The 14,417-nt window shown below is 47.4% G+C and overlaps 1 protein-coding gene across 1 annotated transcript; it reads left to right on the forward strand.

Moving 5' to 3' along the window:
- Nucleotides 1-13,991, forward strand: LOC309621962 (uncharacterized protein C2orf78-like; the record flags this gene model as incomplete). The annotated part of the gene is made up of 4 exons (XM_082409218.1): nucleotides 1-34; nucleotides 2,972-3,055; nucleotides 5,945-6,694; nucleotides 12,057-13,991. 4 exons carry the CDS (start codon nucleotides 1-3, stop codon nucleotides 13,970-13,972), a joined length of 2,784 nt encoding a protein of 927 aa, XP_082265344.1. The 3' UTR covers nucleotides 13,973-13,991.
- Nucleotides 13,992-14,417: the final 426 nt, after the last annotated feature.

The raw sequence follows: 14,417 nt of genomic DNA on the forward strand, positions 1-14,417 counted from the left end.
ATGGCCAGAACTTCTGTATCCCTGATGAAACCTAGCCCGGTGTTCAATACTTAGGTATCATTAATTCATGCGTGTTGACTGAAACAGTTGAAACTCAATTCTTCCACTTCCCAGTTTAGTTTTAGTCCTCATACAAAACCTGATAATCAAATTCCTTAATGCTAGGAATCACAGTGAAAAATAGTATCTGAACTGACTTCTGTCAGATGAGTGAGAACTAAGGTTAATTCAGTGTATCTGAAGCATAGAAAGTGAGGGCAAAAGTGGCAAAAGATGGGACTAGAGAAGCAGAGAGGATTCTAGACCACGCAGAGTCTTAAAGGCCAACAGTGTGTTTTCTATTCTCAAAACAATGTTTGTGAGCGATGTTTATGAGCAACGTTCCAACTTGCTTTGAAGGTCTCTTGTGTGAAGAATGGATTGAAAGGAAACAAGATATATGGACGCTAGTTAGGACCTAATCGCAACAGACAGGCAAGTTCAGTATTAGGATGTTGAGGAAGAGCTGACAGATTCCAAAGAAATTCAGGAGATGAACTGAAGCGGGCTTAATGGGGTAGGAGATGGAGGAAAGGAAGGTCTTAGGGAATTCAAGGGTTTACTGCACACATGAGCAAAGTCTCAAAATTAATCATTTGAACGTACAGAGGTGGATCTCCCAAATGACACCGGTTAGGAAGCAACGGTACGCCCTTTAGAATTCCTAGAGACAACACAAATCAACTGTTTCGATGGAAAATTCGGCGGGACCCTTGATTTCCATGGGAATACAGAGAAAAGAGACACTGATCTGGCTTGCAGGTATTTAGGAAGTTGTTAGCCGGACATCACCTACTAGTATCATGTAAGTAGGCCGTCCGAAGTAGGAAGCTTAGGGGAAAAACCTGGAGGAAAACTTAAAAGCTTAAGCCACACCTCTACACTACACCACCTTTCACAATTTCTTCTCAGATAAGCATCATCCCCATCAGTGAAGAAACTCGTACCTCATAATAGGAAAAACAGGCCTAAAGATTCAATGTGTGTCTTGGGAGGTCCCATCTATGCGATATCTTCCTGGGACCAGAAAAGGCCCCAGGAAGATCAATCTCTGCACCCCTGAAAGCTTACCACCAAGGAAAATGACTAGGTCCATAGATTTCCTCCCTCAAACCAGCTTACCTCACACATAGATCATTAGCAACTCAGCCCTTACTCACATTATCACAGTCACAAGAGTGGTTAGGGAGAAAAGCACTAACCAGGGGAACTAAAACAGAGGCAATCCAGGCCAAGCTGGGCTGGTGGCAGATATCTTGCTCCTTACGCTCGGGTGCATAATGCGACTCACCACAGTGCCTTTTTCACAGACCCTTTTGAACGTTTCTCCACAGAATCCAACAGCTCAAGTCAGTTCATGACGCTTCAAGGTCAACAATCGTCAAGAGAAAAACATGCAATATGTCTTACAATGTTGGATTCCTTACAAACAGGACAAGGAGATAACCATGTAGACAAAACCAGAGCATTTGAAAACATCTGTATTCTACAAACACACCAGTGAATGCTATAAATAAGGTACTATGACATAAAACAAAATGAAAACTAGATGTGAGACTCTTCTCTTCAGTGTACAGACTTCATGGCAGTTGCTGCACACTATCTAGCTACTTAGATCTTTAACTCTCTGTTCTGTTAATACCAAATGAGGCCCAAGTGTGTCAACCTGTTTCCCACAGAAACCAAAAAGTCTACATGCATCTCTTTTCTCCTGTGCCCTTTCACCTTACCTGCTCCCAATTCTCCACCAACGTCCTCCTCTTTCTCTAATTATTCTCCTCTTCATTTTGCTTGGCCTTGCCCCCAAGCATGCAAGACAGAGAGTCCTAGAGGTCCAAGATTCTAGAGTGGCTGTTTGCAAGGCGGAGGAGATTACAGTAACTGCCACACTGTATATACTTCTGTGCAAAGAAAAAGGGACAGTGTTCAGAATGTCTCTCACATATAACAAGAGCTGGAGATGGCAGGATACCTGTGTGGCCCAAGGAACTAGAGCTAGCAAATTATGGGCCAAACAATTGCAACCAAAGGCTGGAAGAGGAAAGGTCTGCAACCAGCTCTGTCTCCTAGCTCTCTGGTATTTGCTGCCAACGGGCAGAGTCTATTTTGTGAAGCATCAAGCACTGAAAAGAAGACTCCTGCTGCTGAAGTTGACAGGAAGTAACGTCCAATGCAAGATCAAGGCTTGTCCTCAAAGCAATGCCCATAATGGAAGAAAAAAAAAAAAGAGAAAGCGGAAGAGAAACGTTAAGTCGCAAGTCCAACCTGGCCCCCAGCCTAGCCCAGCCCAAGGAAGGTAGGAGTCAAGGAGAAGAAACTAAAAGAGAAGAGCCTTGGACCACAACATTCTCCACAAGGTACACTCAACAAACTTCACCCTACTCTTGAACCAAGTTACAAAAAGAGCTTCTTAATCCCTACTTTGGCTCCTTAAAAGCTGCTATCAGTTCACTCATTAGACACATATGATTTCAGAACAACTGTAATAGTTCAAACTAGATGGCTCTTTCCTTCCTAAGGATTATTAATTAAAGAAGATCTATATAGCTCTAAGTATATGATACATAAAATAGAATACTCTGTAGAATATAAGTAACTCTTAGTTCAGTGTATTAATGAACGTCTGTAAGAAATGTGGCAATGATTTCCCTAATGGAAGAGCCTGGGGGAGGTAAATCTGTCTTCTAGGATTTCCTCCCCAGAGCTCAGAAACTCAGGTGTTGTTTTAGCTCTCCTACACTCTCTTCACCCAAGCCCGCCTTCCTGTTGGGGATCGGACCTCCCTATTGGCTCTCTCATACCTTTCAACTGCCTGCTTTGTGACATCACTCTCCTACCAAACCTACTACCACTTGGTAGAGTCTTGGGGTTTCCGTGGAGCTGTTTGGACCAGTAACCAGTGACCTCTGTACTGGACACGTGCGCCGTTCAGCTGCAGCCACTCAGACATCCTCTAGTGTTGTCTCCTCATCCCTTGTACCTGCAGTGGATGCTTCCTCTTCTCTGACCATGTCAGGTAAGAAAAGAAACTTTGGAAAGTTTTGCGTTCGATTTCTTTTGCCCCTAAATTGAGTAGGAGATTCAAAATAGCATGGAATAATGAGGGAAAGTATTGAACTACACGTCTGGAGACCTAATTTCACTTTTGACTTTGACGTTTACTATCTGTGTGACTTTGGACAAATCACTGGCTGTCTCACAAAGCCTGTTGCTTTCCTTAACTGTTACGTTAGGATACCACGTTGGGTTGATCACTCTGATCCCCTTCTTTTCCAGTATTGAGCCTTAAAGGGTACCCATGTAGAAAACGAAATCAGACACTTCTCAAGAGTGTTTCAACAGAAACATAGAAAAGCCAGGGGACATAGAAAACTAGCAATATATACCAAGATGTTTCATCTCTAATGGTCTCCCTCCACTAGGATTTCGACTAGTTGAAAAGAGAGAATAGGGAGAGAGGATGGAGAGTACTGGGCTCTACAGGGAGGCACAGAGTCGAGCGTAAGGAAGTTTAGGACGGTTTTCATTAGCACAGGCCAACAGGCACCAAGAGATGGGAGAAAATGTAAGAATGAAGAGGGAAAGCATAGAGGAGCTCTCAAGAAAAACGGAGTTTGCAATGGAATGCTGATGGGAACCAAAGATTTTCAATTAAAGCAGAAACAGCACAGAGGGAAACCTGCTCAGAGCAGGGCAAAACCAAGTTGATGGTAGCAAACCCTTACATTAACAGACTAAGAAGGAAAGTAAGGCCAGAACAGGGGATCACCAGGAAAGGCAGCTTATCAGAAAAGTCATACTCCGTTTTCTTTCTTTTATTGCCTCTCTGAATACAGTTGGCCACTTGACAGTTTTGAATATAAACATTTTAGAAATACGTTTTAGAAATGATGCCTCCTATAAACAAGCAACCACAGTGGTTATCTAGGGGGCTGCTTTTCAGTGTTTTATTCTTTCTAATTTTTAAACTAGGTAGACATTTCACCAATTCAACATTTTAAGTGATATCTTCTAAATTGAATCAGAAGGACTATTTTCCTTGGTGTGATATGTAGGTTCTAAGGCAAGGCTGCTTTTCATTTTTACAGTTATTTCCTTCCTAACACAGAGAGCACATTGATCAACAGCCATCGTTCGCTTGTAGAGCTTAGCTACCGAAGAAGAAGAAGAAAAAGTCAAGCCCCACATCTCTAATTCCCCCCACTTAGGGAATTCCCTGGCGGTCCAGTGCTTAGGACTCGGTGCTTTCACGGCCAGGGCCACGCGGCGCGGCCAAAGAAACAAAACAAACAAACATCCACGTTTATCGAAAACCATATTGTGGAGTCCTGTGGATTTTCTTACATTTGAAAATCTTTTTTAATTGGATTCTAGGCATGATGGTTTTTTGAGGTTTTGGGATGCCATCTTCTTGGATGCTGAAGATGATTCTAATCTAAGTTCTAGGATAAATCCAAAAACCTTCCTGATACATTTTAAGCTTCCTTTCTGCTTATTATATAAGCTATATTCATTGAAATATATATTTCTCCTAGGCTTAATACCTCTTACTTGCTGGGTAAAAATATGAAGGAGCACAATAATGAAACTCTTTTACACTTATTATTTTGCTGTCTGCTTCGTACCGGTTTTCATTGAAATACTTGTCTATATGTGTTGTGGCTACCTATACATGCACATTTATTGCATTCTGTTGCTTGTTATGCATTTTTTACTGACATACCTTCTCTGTCTGTATGCATTGGCTAGGAATTCATTCACCTCTATCACCTCCATCGTGTTTTCTGGTTAATAGTATTCACTAAACTAGAGTGGGCAAAATTCACTTTCATAATATTGCATGGATAGTACAGAATGCCATTTGTCAGTAAATTCATTAGGCTTCGATACTTGCCACATACCCCAGTTTTCATTAATATCTATGGATTTCTTTTTCGTTAACGTAATATGCTTGTCATGATTTTTCTTTGTCTTTCTAGAACTTATTGTATCTTCCTCCATATAAATCATACGCAATAGATCAGCTTATTCATCTATTAATTATTACTGCTATTATTATTGGTGGTGGTGTTATAACCACTTTACAGGTGAGGAATCTGAAGTAATCAGATAACTTTTCCCTTTCCAAAAGCACTTAAGAAATCCACTTTCGGGTAATCATTTTGAGGTAGGATGAGAAACCGGGCTTGAAGAGGGCAAAAATGACTCTTTCAATTCACCAGTTGGACTGAGCTGTACGTCACCTCTAGGTAATAGCGTGGGAACTGCACAAGCAAAGGGAGACACCGAAGACGACAATGGTAATAGCCGTACTGTTTTCTAATGGACAAAAAAAATGCCTATATTATAAGTTCTATTTCTCCTGCTTTCTGGCAGTATCATGCTCAGAGTGGAGTCCTGGCAAGGAAGTCAGGATACTTAGGTTCTGAAACCTGGTAATGATACTAACATAATGAGAGAACTTGAACAAGTCAACCCGACCTCTCTGAGCCTCAGTTTCCTTACTCACGAAATGAGACTGAGAACATCGAAGTTCTCTAAGGGCCTCCTAGTTCTAAAATGCTTCCAGTCTAGGAAATAGCATAGAAGTCAATACGAGTGCAGGCTGAAGGGAAAGACAGGGCAGGGAGAAGGTTGCTTCCAGCCTAGAGAACAATCTCTGAACCACACCACTTGGCTCTTCTGCCCGTCTGTGCCCAAGATGGGAGCACAGGCAGTTAATAGAGAAGAGTGGAAAACTGCTCAGTCCTTACAGCCATCATCAACTGTCTGATTTTGGGTTTCTCAGGAAGTAGTGATAGTAGAGGTGTCCTGATAGCAAGAACCTTCAGATGATGCCGTTCCTCAAACGTAGTGAGAATTTCTCAACCTCCCTGAGTTTTTCATGACCCTCTTGTTCTTACAGAAAATTTCCAACATCCATCTCTACTTGGAACTCTAAATTCTCTGCAGCATTCTCCTCCTGTGGTGAGCAATGCAACTTCCCTAACACGAAGTGTCTGCAACTTCTCCAGAGTCTCTGCCCCTGCCGTCAGTGCGGCATCGGCTACTGGTACCCCTTTCCAGACACTCATGGGTAGTGCCTACCTTTACCAACATTCTAGCACGACTATGTTATCTGGAGTTACTGACCACAGCCAGATCTCCACTTCAGCTGCTTCCTATCCAGGTGTTCTTGAGTGGGACATCACAGCAAGCACTGAAAAGAATTCTTCTTCACTCGGAGACTTTACTCTGGCACTCACTGACCGCCACACAGCTGCCTCCTCCATGTTTCTGGCAGCCCAGGATGATAAAACTTCAGACGCCAAGAACATGGTCCCTCTACATCCATCGCTTTCTGCCAGCCTTGCTCAGGGAACACCATCTCAGATTCCAAATCAGGGGCAGAGCCGCCTGCCACTTCCCTGCCAGGAAGGGAGCCAGGTATATTACTATAACCAAGGCACACTGGGGTCTTTACTGTATGGAGAACTTGGCTCCTGCCCGCAATCCTACGGCTCGGCGTCATACACAGGAAGTCGGGCCTCTGGGCAACCAGAAATGGGAATGGGACTGAAGGAGATTCAGCCCACAAATATCCGACCACCAGCTTCCACCTCTGCAGTCTGCCACCCTGTGTCTGCTCAACGCATCACAGAAACAAGTTTTCAAGGTGAGTATAACAAACGCCAGAGAAAGTTGAAGAATGAGGTCGGCATTCAAAAATGGGGTCAAATCGACAGCTGGGAAGGGGTGTAGAGGCAGGTAGAATTTAGATCCTGAGCCTTTAATAACCACTACCTTCGCTCAGTGCCCTCTGTTTTTAGACTCTCTATGAGAACACCTAGGGCTTCCCTGGTGGCGCCGTGGTTAAGAATCCGCCTGCCAATGCAATGCGGGGGACACGGGTTCGAGCCCTGGTCTGCGAAGATCCCACATGCCGTGCAGCAACTAAGCGCATGTGCCACAACGACGGAGCCTGCATTCTAGAGCCCGTGAGCCTCAACTACCGAAGCCCACGTGCCTACAGCCCATGCTCCGCAACAAGAGAAGCCACCGCGATGAGAAGCCCGCACGCCGCAACCAAGAGTAGCCCCCGCTAGCCGCCAACTAGAGAAAGCCCGTGCACAGCAATGAGAGACCCAGTGCAGCCAAAAAAATAAATACGTAGAATAAATAAGTTCAAACAGTAAATAAATACATAAACATAAATTACAAAAAAAAAGAACACCTAATGCAGGTGGGACGGTGGGAGGGCCACTGTAGAGGTCATCTATGCTACATGTACAAGAACCCCGAGAGCACACCAATCGGTACCACACTTTTCACTGCTGTAGCCGATCGTTCCCCCTGTACTGCCACACTGTAGCACTCCCTTCCCTCATCTACTGCTATAGTCTCTTCGGAAGGTGTTTCAGAACTCTTGTTATGAGAGTGCCAGTTGAACTGTCCTCACTTCCTTCATTTATACCAGGATTGAAGACCTTGTGGTCCGAGATCCTGTCCAGAGAGCAAGCAGGCTAAGACTCTGTCTTTGTTGATGTATTTCATCAGCAAGGGCTCTACCCCCTCTCCTAGTTCATGGTGTGACGTGTTCTTGGCCTCTCGGGAAAGTGGGGAGAATGGAAAGGACCCTATATGAGAATGCTAGGCTTTGTAAAACATTTCAGGTTTTTAAAAATAAGACTCATTTTGTATTGGACTTATAAACAGTCCTATGAAATACAAAGCGAGCCGAGAATCAGCGACAGGAAAGGCTCACCAGTAAGAATTACAACAGTCACCGCTTACCTCGTAGCATAGGGCACTGTCCGTGATCCTTAAGAAGAGTTAGTAGAAATGCCTTGCCCATCTTGCCCCTGAACCCCTTGAAAGGTACACGACTGCTGTGTTGGTGTTTAGGGGGAGCATCTCACTTACCAGGGACTGACTTCTCCCTTGATCCCTTTGTAGGGATGGAGACCTCCCCCCTGGTGATGAAAAATTCCCTGGGATTGCAACCTCCAAGCCAGACGTTTTGTGTGACACAAAGTCAAGAACTCCCCAAGTCCTGCAGTAGCAGAAACAGCCACATACTTGAGAGTAACCCACCATCTGAACTTGGGGACATTTCAGTGACAGCTCCAGTCCAGAGTGCCAGGCGTCTCCTGGCCCTGCCTCCAGCTCCAAGCCAGGGACAAATAGAGAGTAAGCACGTGGATGATATCAAAACCAAGCTTTCAAAGCCTCTGGATGCCTACCAGATCCCAACAGAGAACCAAGATCCTCCACTACTCCCTTTAGGAATCCCTGATATTCACCAGCCGCTGGCCTGCACCGATCCCCTCAGCCAAGAGGAGCAGCCTGGTTCTGAAAATGCTGATCTGGGAGAGAACAGCCGGAGTCGTCAGGACCTAGGGACACTTGAAAATGGGATTGAACCTAGCAGTGGTCTTGCAGACATTACTACACTGGCGGAGGATATTCACCTTCCCCAGCTCTTTAATCCTTTGAAAGATCTTGATCAATCCCAAGGTCCCAACGTGATCAAAGCTAAAGACACCAGAGCCATTAAGGTGAATCCGGTGCAGGAAAAGCCAAGTGTCATAAAGGTTCCCTCTGATCAACCCAGGAAGAACAAACAGAAAGCCTCTGAGCCTATCAGTGGCGCTCCCAAGGCCAAAATCCAGCCAAAGAATCCAGAGTGCCTGTTAGGGGGAGAAGTGGTTATATGCCACGCTGCAGTCAGTGACAGGGCTCCTGTGAACACGGCCAAGCACTCTCAAGGCAAACCTCAGAAAGCTGCATCCAGAAAGATCAGCAAAACTAAGAGCCACGGGCAGGAAAAGACCAAAAGGACCAGAGGGAGAAACAAGGCTGAGGAGAACAAGCAGTCAGGGAACAAAGTCAAGGCAGAAGAGAAGCCAGCAATCCCCCACACGAAGCGAAAGGAACACCAAACTGAGCTTCTCCAACAGAGCTTTCAAAAGCCTCGAACCTCCCTTGGCGTGCGCATGCTGGAGTCTGTGAAGGTTCTTCATGCGCTGGGGAAGAAGAATGAGACGAAAACTGGGCTCTCTTCCTGTCGGCTCTTGGGAAAGTCAAGCAACCCCAAAGACCCCCAGCCACCCCCAGCTATCCAGCCATGGCGGCATACCCCACGTGAGGGGAAGGGTCCTGAGAAAACGCAAGTCCAAGCCCAGAAACCAGACAGCAGTGCTGAAACAGAGTGTCCGTCTCCAGCCCAGTATGAGCGGCCTCCTCCTGGGAAGGTCAAGTTGATACCTCTGCCTTTTTCTGCCTGGGACAAGCCTCAAGCTCGACCCGCTCCTCGGAGGCCACAGTCTCTGGCCTCACATCGGCCTGCTGGGGCTTACCGTGCCCAGCCTGGTTCTACTGACTCAGCTCAACCTGCTGCAGCCAATTCATCCCACCAGCCAGCTCCTGCCTCTTTGCCAGGCCCCGCCAAACCAGCTCAGCCAACTGTGACCAACCCAACCCAACCGGCTTGGACCAACCATACCCAGCCTCGTGTCCCTCAGTCTGCTGCTCCTAGGCCTGCACCCTCCAAAACTTCATCTGGCGCTCCTCTCCAGCGGGAGCCTGTTCCCCCTGCTGTGAATAAGCGCCAGTCCCCACCCAAGCTCCAAACCCAATTTCTACTCCAAGACTTCAGCAAGCAACGAGTTCCATGGAGGGAACCCAACGTGCCTGAGCCAGTCATGTCAAAGCCCATCGAACAAGAGCAGAGGCCAGAGCGAGAGGCCATGAAGAGGCGGGCTCAACAACAACGGGAGAATGCTGCCAGATACACCTCTTCGGGCAAGCTGCAATTTTTCACCGAGAGGGAAAACGAAATGGAAATTGCCGACTACTACGGATACGTCAAGTGAGAGCTGCTAGGATTCTTGGTGCCACCTTGGCTACCAGCTGTTCTTCCATACACAGGTAAGACAGGTATAGAACTGAATAAGTAAATGGAATACAATTAATAGACGAGTAACAAACCTTTCGAATTTTCAGATGCTGCTAACTGGGGCGTGAGAAAGGAAGGACTGAAAGTTGGATGGGAGAATGAAGGAAAGGGGTAAAAACTGAGCAAAGAGGAAGGAACTTGGCCCAGGGCTAGGAAGGCCAAAAGAGACGTATGGATTTAGGAAAGGAAGCAGGAGCGAGGATGAAACGGCAGAAGTAAAAAGCAGGGTCAGAGGTCTGGGTTGAAAGAACACAATTGGAGTAGAGTTGAAGGTGACAGAAGATGAGTCTAGGTTTACTAGGAGAAATAGAAAAAGTCTCTCGGGGACGCTGGCCTTAAGTCTCACAACCACCAGATAGGTATTTCAGAAAACAAGAGGTTCAGGACACATCTCTGAAAGGTCTGAGTTGCCTTATTCAGGTGTGACTGTAGTGGGGGAATAGGGAAATCTACCAGAGAAGTGGCTAGGGCTCAGAGTTATCCTAGGGGCAGCTGACGACAGGGGCAGAGCCAAGGGAACTGCTGGATCAGGAGGCCCACGAACAAATCAGGGGCATAGCCGCCTGTCACTTCCCTGCCAGGAAGGAAGCCAGGTATATTACTATAACCAAGGCACACTGGGGTCTTTACTGTATGGAGAACTTGGCTCCTGCCCGCAATCCTACGGCTCTGCGTCACACACAGGAAGTAGGGCCTCTGGGCAACCAGAAATGGGAATGGGACTGAAGGAGATTCAGCCCACAAATATCCGACCACCAGCTTCCACCTCTGCAATCTGCCACCCTGTGTCTGCTCAACGCATCACAGAAACAAGTTTTCAAGGTGAGTATACAGACGGCAGAGAAAAGTTGAACAATGAGGTCAGCATTCAAAAATGGGGTCAAATCGACAGCTGGGAAGGGGTGTAGAGACAGGTAGAATTTAGATCCTGAGCCTTTAATAACCACTACCTTCTCTCAGTGCTCTCTGTTTTTAGACTCTATATGAGAACACCTAGGGCTTCCCTGGTGGCGCCTGCCAATGCAGGGGACACGGGTTCGAGCCCTGGTCTGCGAAGATCCCACATGCCGTGCAGCAACTAAGCGCATGTGCCACAACGACGGAGCCTGCATTCTAGAGCCCGTGAGCCTCAACTACCGAAGCCCACGTGCCTACAGCCCATGCTCCGCAACAAGAGAAGCCACCGCGATGAGATGCCCGCACACCGCAACCGAGAGTAGCCCCCGCTAGCCGCCAACTAGAGAAAGCCCGTGCACAGCAATGAGAGACCCAGTGCGGCCAAAAAAATAAATACGTAGAATAAATAAGTTCAAACAGTAAATAAATACATAAACATAAATTACAAAAAAAAAGAACACCTAATGCAGGTGGGACGGTGGGAGGGCCACTGTAGAGGTCATCTATGCTACATGTACAAGAACCCCGAGAGCACACCAATCGGTACCACACTTTTCACTGCTGTAGCCGATCGTTCCCCCTGTACTGCCACACTGTAGCACTCCCTTCCCTCATCTACTGCTATAGTCTCTTCGGAAGGTGTTTCAGAACTCTTGTTATGAGAGTGCCAGTTGAACTGTCCTCACTTCCTTCATTTATACCAGGATTGAAGACCTTGTGGTCCGAGATCCTGTCCAGAGAGCAAGCAGGCTAAGACTCTGTCTTTGTTGATGTATTTCATCAGCAAGGGCTCTACCCCCTCTCCTAGTTCATGGTGTGACGTGTTCTTGGCCTCTCGGGAAAGTGGGGAGAATGGAAAGGACCCTATATGAGAATGCTAGGCTTTGTAAAACATTTCAGGTTTTTAAAAATAAGACTCATTTTGTATTGGACTTATAAACAGTCCTATGAAATACAAAGCGAGCCGAGAATCAGCGACAGGAAAGGCTCACCAGTAAGAATTACAACAGTCACCGCTTACCTCGTAGCATAGGGCACTGTCCGTGATCCTTAAGAAGAGTTAGTAGAAATGCCTTGCCCATCTTGCCCCTGAACCCCTTGAAAGGTACACGACTGCTGTGTTGGTGTTTAGGGGGAGCATCTCACTTACCAGGGACTGACTTCTCCCTTGATCCCTTTGTAGGGATGGAGACCTCCCCCCTGGTGATGAAAAATTCCCTGGGATTGCAACCTCCAAGCCAGACGTTTTGTGTGACACAAAGTCAAGAACTCCCCAAGTCCTGCAGTAGCAGAAACAGCCACATACTTGAGAGTAACCCACCATCTGAACTTGGGGACATTTCAGTGACAGCTCCAGTCCAGAGTGCCAGGCGTCTCCTGGCCCTGCCTCCAGCTCCAAGCCAGGGACAAATAGAGAGTAAGCACGTGGATGATATCAAAACCAAGCTTTCAAAGCCTCTGGATGCCTACCAGATCCCAACAGAGAACCAAGATCCTCCACTACTCCCTTTAGGAATCCCTGATATTCACCAGCCGCTGGCCTGCACCGATCCCCTCAGCCAAGAGGAGCAGCCTGGTTCTGAAAATGCTGATCTGGGAGAGAACAGCCGGAGTCGTCAGGACCTAGGGACACTTGAAAATGGGATTGAACCTAGCAGTGGTCTTGCAGACATTACTACACTGGCGGAGGATATTCACCTTCCCCAGCTCTTTAATCCTTTGAAAGATCTTGATCAATCCCACGGTCCCAACGTGATCAAAGCTAAAGACACCAGAGCCATTAAGGTGAATCAGGTGCAGGAAAAGCCAAGTGTCATAAAGGTTCCCTCTGATCAACCCAGGAAGAACAAACAGAAAGCCTCTGAGCCTATCAGTGGCGCTCCCAAGGCCAAAATCCAGCCAAAGAATCCAGAGTGCCTGTTAGGGGGAGAAGTGGTTATATGCCACGCTGCAGTCAGTGACAGGGCTCCTGTGAACACGGCCAAGCACTCTCAAGGCAAACCTCAGAAAGCTGCATCCAGAAAGATCAGCAAAACTAAGAGCCACGGGCAGGAAAAGACCAAAAGGACCAGAGGGAGAAACAAGGCTGAGGAGAACAAGCAGTCAGGGAACAAAGTCAAGGCAGAAGAGAAGCCAGCAATCCCCCACACGAAGCGAAAGGAACACCAAACTGAGCTTCTCCAACAGAGCTTTCAAAAGCCTCGAACCTCCCTTGGCGTGCGCATGCTGGAGTCTGTGAAGGTTCTTCATGCGCTGGGGAAGAAGAATGAGACGAAAACTGGGCTCTCTTCCTGTCGGCTCTTGGGAAAGTCAAGCAACCCCAAAGACCCCCAGCCACCCCCAGCTATCCAGCCATGGCGGCATACCCCACGTGAGGGGAAGGGTCCTGAGAAAACGCAAGTCCAAGCCCAGAAACCAGACAGCAGTGCTGAAACAGAGTGTCCGTCTCCAGCCCAGTATGAGCGGCCTCCTCCTGGGAAGGTCAAGTTGATACCTCTGCCTTTTTCTGCCTGGGACAAGCCTCAAGCTCGACCCGCTCCTCGGAGGCCACAGTCTCTGGCCTCACATCGGCCTGCTGGGGCTTACCGTGCCCAGCCTGGTTCTACTGACTCAGCTCAACCTGCTGCAGCCAATTCATCCCAGCCAGCTCCTGCCTCTTTGCCAGGCCCCGCCAAACCAGCTCAGCCAACTGTGACCAACCCAACCCAACCGGCTTGGACCAACCATACCCAGCCTCGTGTCCCTCAGTCTGCTGCTCCTAGGCCTGCACCCTCCAAAACTTCATCTGGCGCTCCTCTCCAGCGGGAGCCTGTTCCCCCTGCTGTGAATAAGCGCCAGTCCCCACCCAAGCTCCAAACCCAATTTCTACTCCAAGACTTCAGCAAGCAACGAGTTCCATGGAAGGAACCCAACGTGCCTGAGCCAGTCATGTCAAAGCCCATCGAACAAGAGCAGAGGCCAGAGCGAGAGGCCATGAAGAGGCGGGCTCAACAACAACGGGAGAATGCTGCCAGATACACCTCTTCGGGCAAGCTGCAATTTTTCACCGAGAGGGAAAACGAAATGGAAATTGCCGACTACTACGGATACGTCAAGTGAGAGCTGCTAGGATTCTTGGTGCCACCTTGGCTACCAGCTGTTCTTCCATACACAGGTAAGACAGGTATAGAACTGAATAAGTAAATGGAATACAATTAATAGACGAGTAACAAACCTTTCGAATTTTCAGATGCTGCTAACTGGGGCGTGAGAAAGGAAGGACTGAAAGTTGGATGGGAGAATGAAGGAAAGGGGTAAAAACTGAGCAAAGAGGAAGGAACTTGGCCCAGGGCTAGGAAGGCCAAAAGAGACGTATGGATTTAGGAAAGGAAGCAGGAGTGAGGATGAAATGGCAGAAGTAAAAAGCAGGGTCAGAGGTCTGGGTTGAAAGAACACAATTGGAGTAGAGTTGAAGGTGACAGAAGATGAGTCTAGGTTTACTAGGAGAAATAGAAAAAGTCTCTCGGGGACGCTGGCCTTAAGTCTCACAACCACCAGATAGGTA

Source organism: Balaenoptera borealis, assembly GCF_965194805.1.
Source record: "Balaenoptera borealis genome assembly, contig: HAP1_SCAFFOLD_1286, whole genome shotgun sequence".
NCBI lineage: Eukaryota > Metazoa > Chordata > Mammalia > Artiodactyla > Balaenopteridae > Balaenoptera > Balaenoptera borealis.